The 18,873-nt window shown below is 44.0% G+C and overlaps 1 protein-coding gene across 4 annotated transcripts; it reads right to left on the bottom strand.

Moving 5' to 3' along the window:
- Positions 1-2,353: 2,353 nt before the first annotated feature.
- On the bottom strand, positions 2,354-18,707 carry lin54 (lin-54 DREAM MuvB core complex component). 4 transcript variants are annotated; one of them, XM_064307186.1, is made up of 14 exons: positions 18,473-18,707; positions 14,562-15,312; positions 13,540-13,657; positions 12,760-12,890; positions 11,395-11,550; positions 10,427-10,631; positions 7,595-7,668; positions 7,019-7,216; positions 6,273-6,364; positions 6,058-6,129; positions 5,277-5,379; positions 4,807-4,944; positions 4,497-4,699; positions 2,354-3,773 (listed from the first exon to the last, which is right to left on the bottom strand). In XM_064307186.1, the coding sequence occupies exons 2-14, from the start codon at positions 15,288-15,290 to the stop codon at positions 3,575-3,577; spliced, it is 2,418 nt and encodes an 805-aa protein (XP_064163256.1). In that variant the 5' UTR covers positions 15,291-15,312; positions 18,473-18,707; the 3' UTR covers positions 2,354-3,574. The 4 variants fall into 4 exon arrangements, with proteins under 4 accessions (XP_064163256.1, XP_064163257.1, XP_064163258.1 ...); XM_064307187.1 differs by having other exon boundaries at positions 18,516-18,707; XM_064307188.1 differs by lacking the exon at positions 18,473-18,707 and adding an exon at positions 17,078-17,339.
- Positions 18,708-18,873: the final 166 nt, after the last annotated feature.

The following is an 18,873-nucleotide window of genomic DNA, read 5'->3' as shown; positions in this document are numbered from 1 at the left end:
TACATTTATACAAGATCACATGGTCAGTGGGTTCCCTGAAATGGAGCAGGGTTTCTACTCAACTACCTGTTCACTCAAACTAAGAATCATTGTGATTCTTTGTGACTGGTGTCTGAACTGGGGAGGAAAAAAATATAACTTTTTTTGCAGTAGTTTTAAACCTGGTTCATTCCCTTTTCTGGCAAACCCTTGAATTTAACCTCCTGCCATTGCCACTAGGTTGAAGGTGGTCGAAACTGTGAGAAGACATGGCTTGTGCTTCAGTGTATTGGTAGCCCTTAGAAAACTACCCATGAAACCACCCCATGAAGAAATGCATGCCATGCCCATTCTTCTTAATACTGATCAGGGACCATTGTGACAGGAAGCACAATGTAATTTCTGACGTTCCAAAACATTTCTGCAGCTCTCAGACAAGATGTTATAGTACCAAAAATATTGGCAAGTACAACTGTAATACAATTGGTGGTCTCCAAGTGCAATAGATCCCATCACAAACAGAATTGTGACTTGTCAATACAGGCTAGGTCGGAGTATAAAACGTTTTTGAACAAGCACTACACAAACAGGCCGAATAAGTCTCTTGCAGAAGGTGCACCTTAGCCAAACATTTTTATCTACAAGACTCATCTTTTGCCTGTCTGTTAGGACTCAGCATGAGGCCAAAATTTAATGAAGCATTCAGTATAGAGCAAGGGTGTCAAACCCCAGGCCTGAAGGGCTGCCGTGTCTGCTGGATTCAGTGCGTTCAGCGCTTAAATAATGCAAGACACAGATTGTGAAGAGTTCATACACCTTGTTTCCAAGGCCTAAATTGGCTGCAGATTGAAAGAAAAAACTTGCAGGCACTGCAGCTCTCCAGGAATAGTATTTGATACCCCATTAAAGAACAACTGAACAACCATGTAGGGATGGGGGAGAGAGGGAAAGAAACAAAAAACTTCTGTAGGACATCCCACATTGTAGAAAGCACCATTAAAACTTTCTATTCAGAGTACAAACCTGCATTGTGAAATACTGCACTCCAGGGTTTTTTTTTTTTCTTTAATTGAAATCTCTGCACTGCTCCACCAGAGCAATTAAGAAGAAGTTACTTTCAGGGAAATGTGGAAGGAGGGGGGAATTAATATTCCTGAAGGCCCTGAGCAAAGACAAACTTAAGGCATGAGTACTGTGGAGAGGAAAGTTTTGCACAATATTTTAATCAGATAAGAACACCACATTCTTTCCAAGTGAGTGTGGGTTAAAATCTGAAGAGGGTAAACCACGTCTTTACATGTTAAATGGGTTTTCTTCCACAAAACTTTTAAAATGTCATGCATACTTTTCTCCAAAACCTGCAGTGATGAAATATGCTCGGTCAGATACCTGGACAAAATACTAAAGTCTTTTCTCATATGAAACCATGCTTATTTTCACCTTTATTACCACTGTGACTTCTGGTGAAAAAGAAAAACCAAAACATTTCCAGTGAAATGCCTGTTCACTTACAAGAGAAGGCACTCTGTTGCACTAAAATATCTGCACTGTGACACTTATCGTAATTGTTTCAGTTCTTGTACAATGAAAATGTATTACGTTCACAGAGGTGGAATGGGCAGGGGAGATTTTTGGGCAAGATGAATTCTTCACTGAAAGCTGGGAGTGACAAAGGTGGGATTCTATGTTTTTCCAAGTGACAGCACAAAAAAGTACAAAGATCTCAGTAAGCAATGCCTGGTGACCAAATTGACAAAAATGAAGAATGAATTTTGAGAAGCATAACCAGAACTAAGTAAACTATGGGGTTGGACAGTCCTTTACTGGATCTAAGCCCATATTCATGAAGTGTCTCTGAGTAGGAGTGCTTAACTAGGATCAGTCATGCCTCTGTGTATACATTGGATATGGCTAGGCTTTGGCCATGGAAACCCAGATCAGCACTCTAAATCCAAGATACATAATGAACACAGGCCCAAATCTGCCTATGAAGAGTAAGACCATGTTTAGTACACGTGAATGTTTGATATTGTAATCTTCCATAATAATATGGGGCTTGACACAGAACACGCTGACCAGAAAACTGGATTTCCACAATCCAAGAAAGGGGTCCTCGGTTTTCAATCCAGAGATCCAAAGCCCCCTAATGAGAAATTCACTGTTCTTTTTCCCTTTGAAATCCCTATCCATTTCTGGAAGCCCATCAAAGAATTTGCCCCAATTAACTCCTGGAAAGCCTCACCTGCATCATTAGTGAAATTCTTATATTGGTGGAGAAGAGACGAGACAACAGCATTAAGATTCAAAGGGTACCCACAATGCACAAATAAATGGGAAGTGAGACGCCTGGGAAAACTCATTTTATGAGTTGTGGTTAAAACTCGCGGACACAATTTTATTTCAGTGAGTACTAGTCAAGCTTTGCAAGCGGTACAGACATAGAATGGTCAGTGGTACCAAATGAGAACCTTCTTTTTTTTAATCTGCAGTCATACCAGTAAACCTCTCATTCAGACTGAACTGGTTTTTCAAAATAAGACTTTGAACACTCCGGTGAGTTGCCCATGCCACGTTCTGGAAAGAGGCGAAGTTCAGATGGCTAGCTTATCGAACAAATTGACCTCATACATACGCATGACATCACCGGTGACTGCAAGAGGAAGTGAGACCAATTAATCCACGACATTTGGAAACTTGTAGTTGCAGTTCTGATTAATAAGCTTTTTGGGCTTCTTTCACTGCTACAGGAAAACTTGTGTGTGTGCAGTTGAATTGTATTACAATTTCCCGGGGAGATTAATGCAGTTCTGAGCATCAGCTGAAAACATATAGACACTGGGGGGGAAAGCATAAATAGAAAAAAAGGAAAGATTAATTCAAGCTACAGTAAAGGCTACTTACTGTATACTATGACCATGATTAGAACAGGGCAAGCTCAAATCGGATAGACTTCCTTGCCGACTTCCTCTATGTGCAGAGGTTGTTAGTAATGATAAAACACAGCTCCCGCGCAAATGGGTGAAGCGGAGCGTGAAAATAAGAACGACTGAACGAGAAATGGCATGATGTGGAGCAATAAAACGAATCCAGTGAGAGAAAGGGAGGGAAGGAGGGGGGGAAAAAAAATCATAAAAATGTCTACTTCAAAAACGCTCACAAGTCACTCTAAAACAAATCCCAAAAACCACACCGTTTAATCCTGGCCATGTGGTGCACCGAAAGACCAGGAGGTTAAAACCTCATTGCTCTGCTCCAATGCCTCACAGCCCCTTTGCTCTGTGAGACCTCCCACAATCCTCTTCTTGGCTGTGGGGGAGAGCCATATCAGTTCATGGAGCAGGGGGCTTAGCTGGCCACCAATCCTGTCCTCTGCTTGGACTGGGGAGGGCGTGGTTTAGGCCTGCCAATCATTGGAGCTAGGGGTCCAGAATGGCTTTTATCCCCTCCTCTCCTGGCTGCAGCTCTGAGAGTCAGGTGGCAGGATAAAGACGAGGCCTAGCAGTTTTGAGAGCAGAGGGAGGGGTGGGCGCCGTCCAGGGCTAGCCTTTCCCCTCCCGTTGCCGGCCGCTGCTGTGGAGGTCCGTGTGGGCGGGGCCTAGCAGTTGATGGAACAGTCCGTCTTGGCTTTGCTGGCGGAGTTGATGATTCTCATTAGGCAGCGGCCGAACTCCTCCAGGATCATCCTCTCTGCCGTCGCCTGTGGCTGGTTGGCCAGCTCGGCCTGCTTGGCCTGCTCGAGCAGACAGTCACACGTCGCCTCCGCCACCTCCTTGGTGACAAACGTGAAGGGAAGCCTGGAAGATGGGAGAAAGAATACAGAGGCTCGATATGCCATTTGACACTCAGAGAGGAGCATTCTATCAATGCTAAACTTAATACAAAACTAAGAGGTTTGCCTGCCCCAAAGCAGTGCACTACTAGGCCATTACCAACACATTAAATACATAACAACTTTGTCTAGATCCATCAAACAGCATTGCACTTTCTCTTTAAACTTTATTTTGCAACATTAGGCATCCGTACAATCTGAGGTTAATTTCCATGACTGCTAAGCACACGATGTGCAAGTGATGGGAAAATAATTAACATAAGCATAGTATCATTATTCAATGTGAGAGAAAAAGCATACAACATTATTTGCCAAGCAGATGCTCTCAATCAGAGCGACCTATGCAATTTACATTAACCAACCATTCTTACTCAGAGATATTTTACGGAAGAAAGTCAGAAAACTGCTTTGCTCATGGGTATGAAAGCTGTGGCCCGTATGAGATTTGAACCTTCAGCCACCCAGTTATAAAAGCTGAAGCCCAGCCACTTCACAATTTGTTACTATGTATGAGGGATGCAGTCTTAAATGAATAATCAGGAACAGTAAAAAAAAAAAAAGAAGAAAAAAAGAAAAAAAAAAGAAGCCAATCATTTAATGTTAAACTGTCACCCAAAGGGTTACAGCTCGACGGCCCAAATGTGCCTCAGGCCCGGACTGAGCCGCGGAGGGGCGGGTCAGGACTCACTTCCCCCCGCCGCTGGTGATGGCGGGCGTGGTCCTGGTCAGCAGGTCAGAGATCTGGCAGGAGAGCTTGGTCTTGGCGGCCGTCTGCTGCTGAACGCGCACCTCGGCGGCGTCCGCCAGGTGCATCAGCGTCTTCCTCTCCGGGCTCTCCTCAAAGTTCTTGCACCCCACGCACTTGCAGATGGACGAGCACATGATCTTCGCCTGGAGGGAGGGGAGGAGAGGCGAGGAAGCCGTTAAATTCGGCCGCCAAGTCAAACCGGGAGGCGCAGAGGAAGAGGAGAAGTGAGACGAATCGTTTCAGCACTCGCCTCGTAGCACTCGCAGTAGTTCTTCAGGCAGCCCGAGCGCTTGCAGTTACAGCCCTTGCTGTGCCTGCGGTCCGACTCGCCCTCCTTCCCCTTGCCGATCTTGGGCTTGAAGGCCTCTGGGTTTCGGTCCAGACACGCCTGTCGAGACACGCCCGTCACTTACATGCCACGCCTCGCATCCAACCACAAACCGGCCATACCACTCCAGTGCAATTCATAAGAATTATGCGGGCTGTAATAATCACAAATTAAGGATTCACAAGTTAAGGGTCATCCCCTCCCCAGTGGGTGATGAGGGGTTGAGGTGGGTTGTGTGGCGCGTGGAAAACAGTCACTAATCAATCTGAAATTTGCACAGGCTAGAGCAAATGCAGTTATGCTAATGTCTGTTCATGGGACAAATAAAATCCATATCAAAAATACGCTTGGCCAGACTGTAAAAAGAGGAAAACGACACAAAGCAACTCCACCTTGATGGCCTTCAGCCGTTCGGTCTCGTGCTCCAGGTTGTTGAAGCAGTTGGTGCAGTTACAGTTATTACAGAACTCGCCGTTGGCAAAGCAGTCACAGTACCTAGAACACAAAGTCACGAGCTAAAAAACAATACAATGTATGAAATCCAATGACAACAGGCAGAGACTGGGTCTGGTTTAGCTCAAACTGTCACTGCCCAAAGGCCAATTCAAGCTAACCAGCACCAGAAACCACTTTTGGCAATGGTGACATTTGCCAGACTAAATCACAAAAACATTCCCAGAAATCAAGAGAGCAGTGCTCTAGAGTCACTCTAAAACCTTAGGAAATAAATGAGAAGAAAAGTGTTAAGTGCTGTCAAAAAGAAAGTTCTTTCTACCAGTGCTTGCTTATTTTTTAATGAATTAATGTATACATAGCGCTCCGGTAAATCACTGTGCTTTCTTACATAGCTTAGCTGATTAATATGTTTCTGCTAGACCTTAGAGTCTGATTTGTTGCACTGTGCAGCCAGCATTTCTCCCTCTTACAAACCTCAGGAAGAAGCCATCAATAATGAGAAACAGGCTCCTGTCACATTCAAACTGAACTAAACACTATCCTATCAAGTGGCCTAAAATCCTTTTGACAACAGTGAGGTTCAGCTCATCAACCTAAATGAAGAAATGGGACCACCGCCAAGAGGGCCGCAGCAGTTTAGTATTGCAGAAGAAATTGGGGACACATCCAATGTATGTGCACAACGGCAACATAAATAACAGACCCCTCTATACTTACAGCTTTAGACACTGTGACTTGGTGCAGTTGCACGGTTTCCTTGGCCGTGAAGCAGAATCTGAGGTTGATAAGCTATGCAGGGGAGAAAACGCAAGCATGTCATTCATGATGTTCCAGGTATGGGTCAAGCCCATAAGCTGACTCACTTGCCCTCAAAATCCCAGTAAATACTGAGATGGTACGCCTCCTGCTGGCCGGTGTTAAGGCTGGCTTACCCATTGAGTGGCAGTCTGGCCTGTGACTGTACACCGGTGGGTGTTGAGAAACTGCTGCTGCTGGCCAAGGTCACAAACGTGGATTGCTGGAGCTGCGGACGCAAGCAGCGTTAGCACACCGCACAGACCATGAAATAACAATACAACTCCAGTGTGAAACACAGCAGTCCCTCTAAACACTGACCAGTGTGAAACACAGCAGTCCCTCTAAACACTGACCAGTGTGAAACACAGCAGTCCCTCTAAACACTGACCAGTGTGAAACACAGCAGTCCCTCTAAACACTGACCAGTGTGAAACACAGCAGTCCCTCTAAACCAGAGGTCCTCAATCTTTTCCAGAAAGGGCCGGTGTGCGTGCAGGCTTTTGTTCCAACCAAGCAGTAACACACCTGATTCCACTAATCAACCACAAGAATCTCTGCTAAGGATTTTGATTAGTGGAATCAGGTGTGTAACCGCTTGGTTGGAATGAAAGCCTGCATCCACACTGGCCCTTTCTGGATAAGATTGAGGACCCCTGCTCTAAACACTGACCAGTGTGAAACACAGCAGTCCCTCTAAACACTGACCAGTGTGAAACACAGCAGTCCCTCTAAACACTGACCAGTGTAAAACACTGCAGTCTCTGTAAACACTGACCAGTGTGAAACACAGCAGTCCCTCTAAACACTGACCAGTGTGAAACACAGCGGTCCCTCTAAACACTGACCAGTGTAAAACACTGCAGTCTCTGTAAACACTCACTTGTGTGAAACATTGTGCAGGCAGCACTGCATAGCCCATGTTTCCCGTGCCGGGGGCTGGTGCCAGCACGGTGCCCGGGGGCAGGTTGGTAAGGTTGGGCTGGATTTGAGGTAAGGGCGTGGCTGGCATGATGAGTCTCTGCTGGGTCTGGCTGGTGGTCACTACCTGGGGGGACGAGGTCAGGGGTTTGGGCACCACCTACAGGAGGGGGAAGGACCCGGTCGTCAGGTAAGCAAGAGCACGCTTAACCAAACCTGAACACAGCCCAATAAAGGAAGACATAAGGTGCTACCTCTTCAACTTTTCTCACTGACCCCCAAACACAAACGGACTTACAGGTTAGGAAATAACATCCTTATTATCCAGACATGGGACCTCACACTATTCAAAATGTAAACATAGATTTAAAGAGTGTTAGCAACTAGAAAAATGTATGAAATTAAAAAGACTAGGGAATAATGTGAAGACTTTTTACAACACAGAATACATACAGACATTATACAGTATAAGCATCTCCTTGAAGGGAAGGGAAGGGAGAGACAGAGAGAGAGGGATATACAGAGGTTCACAGTTCACCTGCTTGACGGTCTGTGCTGAAACGATGGGTACAGACATCCTGACTGCTGCAGTGTTAACCACCATCGGCTTCGCTGCGGGAGTCACAGACACACCGACGCGTTAGTGTAACATCACGTCCCCAACCCCATGCACTCAACACGCCAGCTGGCAATCCAAGGGGGGGAGGCATTCAAAAGAACATCTCCTAGGAACCAAACCATAGTTTACCCTGCCCCCAAACTATTTAACTTCTCTTCATTTATTTGCAAGTTAAATGTTCCCAGAGCCTGCACTATACACATACACAGAACGACAAAGCAACAAGATATTTTAATAATCCAAGTAAAATAAAAATAAAAATAAACATTTTTTTGGACCAAATAAAGACTGAACTAGTCTTGCTTTGGTGATCCATACACGAGAGCAGACATCAGGGCAGGCATTTTCTGAACACATCTGTACATTCTGTAGCAGGCGAAACCTTCAAACCAAACAGGAAAAGTCAGTGGATTTACATGTACTTGTAAATCCAGGAACCAAAACCAAAAAAGGTATTGATTTTCAGTAAGGCAGTGGTTTTCAGTCTTGTGGCTACGTAAATGTGACAGTACTGGGTGAATGCAGAAACATACCCATACTGTGACCTGCACTGCCGCTGAGGAAATTCAGAAGGGTTATGAGCTTAGCATAAACAAAATGCCAGGAGCACTGTGTAACCCTGCCAAGAGAGGCAAATGTCACAGCGTGGCATTTCAGAGCCTTGTGCAATTAGCCAAGCATCAGAAACAAAATAGCTCAAAACCTGGGTGCCAAGTGCGGGCAACTGTTTAACTCCCAACTCTCCAGTTCCAAAAACAACCCTCTAGTCTGGCACCAAATTCTGAAACGCACAAGTTTGAAAGGGTCACAAAAGTGTCCCTTAGGAGGCAGCTTAAGTATCCCCAGCTAAAGTTCTTTAGCCATGGCTCACAGCCAAGCCCTCCTCAGGGCCTCTCCCACAGTATTTTAGGACAAATACCACTTATTTCTACTAATACATAGTCACTGTAATTATGTGTACCTAGATCAATGGCCATTTGGACTCAAGGAACTGCATCAAACAAAATAATATCTTGTAGGGACTGGTAGTAAGCAGCACATGGATATTTAAAAAAAAAATTGTGTGATAAGAACTAGAACTAGAAAAGCATAAAACATCCAGGAACATATTTGCATTGAGAAAATCGCTGCAGTCTCTAATATTTCAGCATCCAATTTTCCCCAGTTCACTGTGATAGGTTTGAACAATTAAGTTCCTTCCTGTGTCTCAACTTCATCTGAACATACATTCCTACACTCATACACACATTCCCACACTCTCACTAACTGCTTCCCACTGTTAGAGGCAAATGGCTACAAATAGAGTTCAATCACTGTTTGTAAGGATATACAACAGCCACAGATCAAAGGGGTGTCACCAGCAGCAGGCCATTTGGGTGTCCCCGGGAAGTCTGCTGGAATGTGACTAGAGGGTATGCATTGACGTCACTTTCCCACCGGTATACGCCCCCTCAGTCGGGACTGAGAGGCAAAGCATGCTGCCACATGGCTGCCTTTAGTATAGGAAACTGCAAAACCGGGAGTAAAACAAACGATTATCTGCTTAAATTAAAGGCAGTTGGACTCAACAGTGATCCTTACAACTTACCAAAGAACCAGTGGTCCATGGACATTCAACTAGAAATCGGAGCTATATTTTTTTTACAGACTGCCGAAAGCTAAAGAAAAGAGAAGCAAATTAATCGCTGCTATTCGCAGAAACAGCTTGAATCCAGGCACCGAAACGTGGATTTGCGGTTGTTATTTTGTGTCAGGTACGTTGGATCTTTGGGTAAAATCATACCTTAATAATTTATATGCTTGGCTAGCTAATACTATCTAACCCTATACATCCCCCCTTTGTTTGTAGAACACAAGGCTCATCATCATGGATGTTCTTTAATAAATGCTGACAAAAAATTTACAGTTACACAGAATATAAATGAAAGATGCTAAATATTTAATTGATGAGTAGTCAATACAGTAGCCTACATAACTTAAAGCATGATTTTACCCAAAAATCCAACATAGCTACCTGAGACAAAATGACAACCGCAAATCCACGTTTCGGTGCTTGGATTCCAGTTGTTTCTGCGAATTGCAGCAATCCATGTGCTTCTCTTTTCTTTAGCTTTCGGCAGTCTGTAAAAAAAGATAGCTCCGATTTCTTGTTGAATCTATTTGTACAGTCAATCGCACAACAGCTCTTTCCCATTTTAGGTGTGTTTTTTGTGTTTTCACAGCATTAAAGCTGAACGCTAACGCTGCCATTGATAGTCTTTCTGCCACTCAGTGTCATGTACATACCCTCTATTCCTTCATGCGAACGTTTACACATGGCAATCACCACACCTCTGAACAGTATACTTAAACCCTCGCTTGTGGCTGTCTCGTTGAGATTCCTACGGAACGCTGGTTGTAGCACCATGGCGAGTCTCCCTTTGCGCATCGTATTAAAATCTTTTCATCGCAAAGTGGTCCTCAGTGTGTTACTTCACCCTTCTCAACATGGTTCCACACGGGAGAAGATTCCCAACAACTGACAAAGGGATGCAAATCTGAGTGCTGTGTATGAGTGTAACCTGTGGGGATGGGAGAGGCTGCACTGTGTGACTCTAACCTGTGGGGATGGGAGAGGCTGCTGTGTGTGACTCTAACCTGTGGGGATGGGAGAGGCTGCTGTGTGTGACTCTAACCTGTGGAGATGGGAGAGGCTGCTGTGTGTGACTCTAACCTGTGGGGATGGGAGAGGCCGCTGTGTGTGACTCTAACCTGTGGGGATGGCTGAGTTGGTGCTGGGGCTGCCCGTCTGGCCCGTGCTGCTGCCTGTGGTGGCTGTGACCAGGCGCACATAGTGAAACCTGCTGCCGGGAACCTGGATCTGCTGGACGTTTGGGGGAGTGGCTAAGGGGAAGATGGTCTTGAACTGGGACGTGCCTACTCCTCCGACAGCCATCGTCTGCACCGGCTTCATCGCCTATGAAGGAGGGAGGAAGGGAACACACGCCACACACTTACTGTATGGGTCAGTACACTGTCTGATGTGAAATTCACATTATTAGTGAGCTTTCTAGGACCTTTAAGAACAGTTTTCCAAGCTTCCAAGGAACTCATCTGTCAATACAATAATGTTTAACAGAACAGACTTCAATAAAAGTTTAGAGACACTTTCTGATGGAAAATCCCACCCTCACACTGTAGCCCACCCTCTCATAATAATTTCTTATTACCAGTTTATATATGGATTCAGTGACTAGGATAGAGAATGTGGATGTGATGTGATCACATTTACATTAAGTTTACAAGTCTGGATTTTCATTGACCTGGATATGCATAGCCATAAACAGATTTCCAAAAGCCATCAGAAGAGTTGAGCACGTTCAAGCCTCTGCGCAAAATTCAAGCACTTTCACGGACCCGTTTCTTTGGTTCCAGGTACATTATCGTAGAGATGTGGGAAAAAGGGAAAAACTATTACCCACAGTGTTAGTGTTTTATAAACCTGATTCTGAGGAGTGGAGGAAAAATACTTAAACATAAGAAACATTTCTAAGGAATATTTTTTGCACACCCTCAACTGTTGATAGGTACCCTAATGAGGAGCCAATAACCTATCTGGGGTTATAACCCATTCAACTACGGAGCGGTCTTACGTTCCAGAATGGTTGACTGTGAAACTGCTAGCCTCACGTCTCCTTCTGAAGACTGTCAACAGTGGAGTGAAAGGGGTCAGGGCTAACCTGTGGAGCGGAGTGATTGGACACCATTTTGGCTGGGGACGTGGGGGTAGACTGCTGTACGGTCAGGATTTGCTGCCCCAAGGCCACGTTGAGCGGAACAGCCACGGACTTCTGCGGGGAGCTGGGGGACTGGGAGGCCACGGACACCACGGTCAGCTGCACAGGGAGGAGGGGAGAGGGGAGGGGTGGAGTAATGTAAAGTCACAGCTCGCTCATTGCACTGGACAATAAGCCCAGCAAAAGATGCCCCGCTAAAAGTCACTTGTTCTCCAAAAACAGTTAGGGTACATTTATATGGGAAACAGCGTATGCATCGACATAGTGAGCTCCATAACGTTTGGGACAAACACCTTTTTTTCTCGATTTGGCTCTGTACTCCATAATTTCAGATTTGTAATGAAACGATTCACATATGGGTAAAGTGCAGATTCTCAGCTTTTATTATAGGGTATTTCGATACATTTTGGTTTCACAATGTAGAAATTACAGCAACTTTTATATATAGCCCATTTTATACAATAATGCTTGGGACAAATGGATTCACAGGTGTTTCTGATTATTCAGGTGTGCTCAATTGCTTCCTCAGCGCAGGGATAAGAGAGATTTCAGTATCTACTGGATTCTGCACTGTTGATTGCCTTTGCATTCTGTTATTGGTTTTTGTCAACATGAGGACCAGAGCTGTGCCAAAGTCAAGGAAGTCATTATGGGGCTGTAAAATAAGAAAAAACAGTTTGACTAAGTATAGGAATCAGCTTTGTTACTCAACTACAGCTTGATTACTTTATTTTTTTGAACACTTCGTTCTAAATTTACACACACACACCATCGACACAGGTCATTCAAAACATAAGCCTAACGGTGGTCTGGTCAAAGAAACCAGACAGCATCTAAAAATGTACAATAAAATGTAAACAGACCCCTCATGCATAAGATCCTGCTCCTGAGTCTTAGCATTCCCATGTTAGAGCCTAGACGTGTACAAGCCTGAAAGCTGTGACACCTAAAGCAGTCTAAAGTTCCCTGCAATGAGAGAATTTCTTGGTTTCTGAATCTCAACACAAAAATGGAGCGAGCAAAGAAAAATCAGCTCACTTCTCAATCCTTCTTGGCTTGCACAGTTTAAATCCAACCAGCCAGCTATATTTCATTTTGGATTCATTTCTGCTCTGATGAACGCCACCGTGCCAAAATGCATCAGCACTTAGCGTCAACTTTTGAAAATATCAACCAAAGAGACTAACTTGGTATAACAAAAAAAAACTTTTTTGGTCTGTGGAATGAATGCCTTTTAGAAGTGCTGCATATCAGAGATTATCACCAAAGTTTCTTGCGCAGACTGAGCCAGACGAAGCAGTCGCTCACCTTGCTGGGAGACTTGAGCGGCGAGATGGCGATCTTGCTGCTGGAGATGGTCTGTGGGGTGGTGCTCAGGGTTTCGGAGAGGGTGATGGTTCGAGGGGGTGTCCCTGGTGTGCTCTGAGACAGGACTCTCCCTGTGGGTGAAGCCAACATCAGTATGAAATGAGGGCCATACTGTGAGAATAAAACAGTCTGGAGTCAGGCTAATACACAATCTAAATTCTGTTGCATGTATACAAACAGCTACATCCTTTGAGCATTTTTTATGATTTGTTTCTATGTGGGCATCATATATTGAGCACCCAATCATTCCATTATTTGTCTACAAGACAGTTACTAAGTAATCTATTTTAATTTGAAAGACTTGCCAAATAATGCTATAAAGTGCAAAAAACCTTGAAGAAATCCTTTACAAAAAGATGAAAAATGATTAAAAAACAAGTCATTTGTAGTGTTCAACCTAATAACACAACCAGCAGCCCCATCCTTCAAGGCTATCCGACAAAAGCCTCTATGGAAATCTTCAGTAGGTCAGAGCTGAATTATTGGAGGCATTAAATTTTGATGCAGTGACTGATTGTCAAGTTGCAGAAATGCTAGAACAACATAGCCTCCATAAATAATGCATAAATGTGCACAAATGTGCTGAAATTCAGCACCAGGTTAAGCAGTGCCATGCAGAGCAGAAGTACAGAATCGTGACTATTCAAACAGACATTGTACTTCAGCAGCATTACACAGACTACTGTGGATTGATCTGTCATTCTGCAGTGGGAATGTTACCTGTAATCACTGGCGATACAGAGGTTTGACCCGATACACCTTTGCTGTTCAGAGGTTTTGTAATAATAAACTTTGTTATCATTGGTCCTGTTGAAGATGCCTGTGTTTTCTTTGCAATCTGGGGAAAAAATAAACTTATTTTCATGACACAACTTCATGATGCATCACCTTGACAGCATCAAAAAAGGGACCGTTTTAGTCTAGAATACAAACTAACAACAATGAAAAGTCAACCGTTAAAGCAGGATCCCCATTCCAGCCAGAATTCAAAACTGGAAAACTGACATTATCGATGGAACATATGGCAGCAATTTAAAAAATCACACATGTACCACGTATCATTTCAAAAGCTATTGGCTGAGCTACTAGCTATACAAGAAGTACAAACACACTACTTGCTTATTGTCTTTTAAATCGAGACACGATTCTAACATCAGTCAGAGAGTTATGTACTACACTGCAATACATTTATTTACTTCAAATTTCACAAATTTACTGCATATGTGCCAATGTCTAATAAAAACGTTAATATCTTAACACGTAATACTTAACCTTCAAACTATTTTTTTTGCACTGCCATGTGTCTTACATGTGTTGTTGGGTACAGAAGTTGCTGAGATGCCTTTCCTTATATGGGCAGTATATATGTGTCCAACACATGGACATCCAAATGACAGGTGGATCTGGCCTCCCTCAACAGGCAAGACCACAAGCAGCAAAAGTACAGAAAACCTCCAGGACCCGAAAACACCAACCAGTACCCGAAAATCCCTCATCAATTTCTGTGCCTAAACCACAACTAAATTTGACCGTCAACCTAAACCAACAACCTTCAAGGACCAGAGAAGTTTCAATTTGCTGACAACAAACATTCACACCATTTGACGAGTCACCAATTCCTCATTTTAAAATTTCTCCATGTCACAAAACAAAATGAAACAGATCCAGACTTTAATTTGAGTGTACGATTGCCAAACGTCCAAGGCACCGTAAAAGCAGACTGGGAGGAGTAGCGCGCCTACCTGTACGGTCTTAAGCTGCTGGGTCTGCAGAGTGGAATGCTGGGAAGTCCCCAGAAGCTGGCTGGCTGTGCTGACAGGCTGGACCCCCATGACGGGCTTCAGGTCTGTCCTGCTCCCAATGGTCACCACCTTGTACTGGGGTTGGGCTTTAGTGTCTCCAGAGCCCTGGGCGGGGCTGACCTTGGTGCCAGTGTGGGGCAGCGTCAGCACGATGGGCTGGCCCGCTTTCCCCAGGGTGGTGACCACCAGCTTCTGGCCCTCCTGCTTGAGCACTTGGGCGCCGGAAGACTTGGCGTCGACCGCCGAGGAGGCGGCCACTTTGTTGAGGATGATCTGGTGGTTGGCAGAGATGGTGAAGGGAGCTGTGACCTTCTGCAGGGGACCGCTGACGACTGGGCTGTTGGGTTTGGCGGCAGAGGAGGTGGAAGGCTTGAAGGCCGTCGAGCTGGAGGGGGTCAGGAGCAGCTGGGTGCCGGAACTGATGCTGCAGAGGGCGGAGTCCGTGCTGGTGGATGTGGTGAGGGCCTGCGTCCTCTGGGTTGGGGTGACCGCTGTGCTCATGCTGATGATCTCCGGCACCTCCGTTTCCATGGGTACCGGGGCCTCCTCAGACTCCATCTGAACCGGGACCATGGAGGGCTCAGACGGGAGGTCCTCGATCACGATGGCCTCTGTGTCCATGATTTCATCAGGGAGGAGGCTGTTCAGCTCCGGGGACACCACATCCATTCTTGCAGGTAGCACTCAGCCACTGCGGGCAGAACAACGTGTGTCACACATGCAGACCTTGCAAATCACAGCTGTGCAGCTCACAGAACCACTCTACTAATGTCTGGCATCTTCGCCCCCAAAACACAATCCTTATACAATAAGATAGCTAAGAGAAAGTGGGAAGAAAACAGGGAAATTATAGTTATTCTTACTTACACACACACATTTTTTATATCATGTGATACGTGTCTTGCGGCTATTCCGATGTTAAGTAAATTTAATATTAAAGTACATTCTTGTTTTATCATAGATCAAGTATGGGACAGGGTATTCCTGTTGATTTCAGATGAAGGCCTCTGACATGTTTCTTAACCAACAACTTAAGAATAAAGTTCAAAAAGGGCCAAATAAAAAAATAAAATAAAATAAACACTGTTGATCTAAGCAGCAATATGAATTGAAAATTCTCCAGCTGATAGCTAGATGAAATATTACACAGCAGACCGTATGCACAGTCACAGTAGTCTGGGGGTTGTATAACCATGCAAAAAGCACACTAATGTATTAGCATAGTAAAATAGGAATAAACCATTCACTTACAGTAATTCACTATTTCACAGCCTTGGATTTACAATTTTCACTTGGAACGAAACCATAACAATTTACTGACAGAAACACCACCAGGAAATGTCTGCTCTAGTTTTCAAACTGCTAATTCAAGGCAAATTCAACTATTTAATATTCAAGAACAGCATTACAAATTGAAGTTCCGGGTCAGCAAATTGATTACATTTCAAAATATCAAAAAAATACAAAAGTGCATATATACAAAGATATTGTTGGTTTTCAAGGTATGCAGTATATTCTTCATGCATATGAATAGGTTGCGTTGCCAGCTGGCGGATACATCATTCAGGGTAGTCATATTGGTGTACTTAATTTATTGCAAAAGAAAACATTAAAGAATTCAGAACTTTGTACTGCAATTACATAAGGCCTTGAAATTGACAGTGATAGAACATATCGAAATGCCTGGTGATTCCCGAAAATGACAGGCCGTCAAACTAGGTAGTTAGCTCCCATACTCTTGAAAATAACACCTTTCGCAGTTTATTTAACCAAGCCCAAGTATAAATACGCCTAGCTAGACATGTCACACCTGAAACCAAGCACGACTACCAACCACTGTACTGCAGCTCTGCTTATGGCATAATCTGCGAGCTAAAACGTTTCATTAGACTGGGCAACATTAAAATAAAATCGGTGCAGAAATATTTCGCGTTTGCCAACTCTCAAGCTAGCGTTAACAAAACGGCTACTTAGAACTAGACACAATATCCAAATTGCCAGTGTTTTCATAACAGAACTATACAACGCATAGTCAAGTATATGCTCGGCTGGCCACAAACACGGAAGCACCTTTAGAGTTACAATAGACAAGCTTGCAAACCAAATGATTTTCTTACAAGTTAGCAAGCTAACCATCTGACTAGACACCAAAATAACATTGCTAGATAGCCAGTGTTGTGCTACCTAGCCAATTAGCTTAAGCCAATAACAGTAACTTAGCCGGCTAGCTGGCTAGTAGTGATAATACATAAATGAACAAATGCAATGCTTGACTTGCTAGCAAGCTACAAAACAACTTCGTTAAACGTCAAGATATCTTTCAAGTAAACACGCAAGCTAATCTAGTTAATGTAGGTCACACGAAATAAAACTAAAACACCAATGCTTGGTTTGCCAGCACGCCGAGAACCCGACTAGGCCACTGAACACCCCAGAAATAACAATCTTTGTCCTACCTCAACAATACGGCAAATAAAACAGCAGCTCCTGTTAGCTAGCTAGCTGACCAGCTAGCTTGCTAAATTAGTCAGTTATGGCGGGACCAATTGACATTTTTCCACTCCAAAACACGAATCGGTGGTGTTTGCTAAATGTTTTGTTTTTACTTTTTCTCGGTGTTAAAATCAACAATTGGTGACAGCAATTTGAGTGCTATGAAAGTGACTAGCTTCTACGTTTCTATTTCAGGCCGGGATTGGATTTCGAAAGATCCGCCATTTTCACCTCGTCATCAGTTCAACTTCAGTGTTGAGAACCAACATAAGCTAAAAAAAGCGAGAAAGAAATGAACGCCTATCAACATGGTCAGAGTTTGGGAGGAGCAGAACTCCTCCCAAAAAGTAGCTTGCTGTGTGTATAGCTAAGATTTTGCTAGTAATAACAAGCTACCTGACCATTTACTTTGCCGAAGTTCATGCTAGACTGGTTAAGCATCAAACTAGCGTTTATTTAGCCACCTATGATAGCTAGTGTTCAACAAACGGAGTTTGCTATGGTAGCTACAGAAAATTCTCAAACTATGACGCTAGCAAGCGGTGACGCGAATTAATAATATAGATTAACGTTGATGCATTTGCAAATACAATTCCAATGTCCAAGACATTGTCTTCATGTTCATTTTCTTAGACGTCGAAATTGGTACTAGGATCATTGCACGAGGACGCTAGGGGTACATTAGTTGCCAGTTGCCAGGCCAACATTCGCATTACGTTATTTGCTCGTACAGCCATCAGCCAGCAACAACTAACCAGGTAGATTAGATTGCACTGTCTTTGGCCTAACTAGCTAGCTAACGTTAGCCATAGAACATGTCAGCTATCAATTAAGACATTAAATGCGGTGGGGGAAATACGATATAACTATAAGTTAAATTGAATAGCTATCTGTACCAAGGTTGTCAACGTCGTTACAGTTCCGAACTAACTTGGTCAGCTATCCTGAAGCATGTTGTCAAAACAGAACAGAAAGCCACAGTGTATGAAGGTAGCCAACTTAGCTAGTCATAAAACTTGCCTGACAGGTATGGCTTTATTCAGCCAACTGTCCAATAAGATAGAATACAGTGGACGTTTCGGTAAATTGCTTGCCATCGCTATCTGAAGATGCACACGCCAACAAAAAAATGGGTTGGTTACACATTATGTGTAACCTCGCCAGCTTTCTATCTAGACTAACTAGCTATCAATAATCCCTGAAAAGCCCGATTCACTCTAGCTACTATTGCTACATTAGATATGCCCCCCTGGGCCATTATATTCCCCTCCCTGGAACGTAGCTAGCTATTTGCTAGCCACATACACAGCCTCTGAAGTCGGACTGCTCTCAGTGTGTTTATTAGCTAGTTAGCTCACCGGTTCCTGTCCTCGGATACGAGACGCTACCCAAAGTTCTTACATGGATTGCAAATGTCCCTATTGCAATCGATGTTTGCGACCTCAAACTTCTTTCCACGTTCACTCCTCAACCAAGTCCAGCTCTGTGCTGCGGCATCCCGATCACTTGCAGACGGAGAGGTTTGTTCAAAATCACGCGCCGAGCGCCATTTCACCTCTACCATCCCATAATAATGCCACGCCCTCCATGGATACCACGTAGTGCGTCATCACGGCATTTCCGTCCGCTCAGGCTACGGATACTCAACTGGAAGTAAAGTAGCGTAAATTGCTCGCAAAATTAATAATAAGATCCCCATGTCACTGAAAAAAATGGTCAGGCAGTATCATACGCTCGCCAAGAGAAAATATATTTCAAT

This window comes from Anguilla rostrata, chromosome 14 (assembly GCF_018555375.3).
Source record: "Anguilla rostrata isolate EN2019 chromosome 14, ASM1855537v3, whole genome shotgun sequence".
Taxonomy (NCBI): domain Eukaryota; kingdom Metazoa; phylum Chordata; class Actinopteri; order Anguilliformes; family Anguillidae; genus Anguilla; species Anguilla rostrata.
Note: the sequence above shows the minus strand (reverse complement) of the source record. Positions and strands in the feature narration are given on the sequence as shown.

Excerpts from the sequence above, each read along its gene's own strand:
- lin54 (XM_064307186.1), bottom strand. The coding sequence starts at position 15,290 with ATGGATGTGGTGTCCCCGGAGCTGAACAGCCTCCTCCCTGATGAAATC. Across the intron at positions 13,658-14,561 it reads AGCAGCTTAAGACCGTACAG|ATTGCAAAGAAAACACAGGC; the intron begins GTAGGCGCGCTA and ends TTTTTTCCCCAG. Across the intron at positions 4,945-5,276 it reads AACGGCTGAAGGCCATCAAG|GCGTGTCTGGACCGAAACCC; the intron begins GTGGAGTTGCTT and ends GTGTCTCGACAG.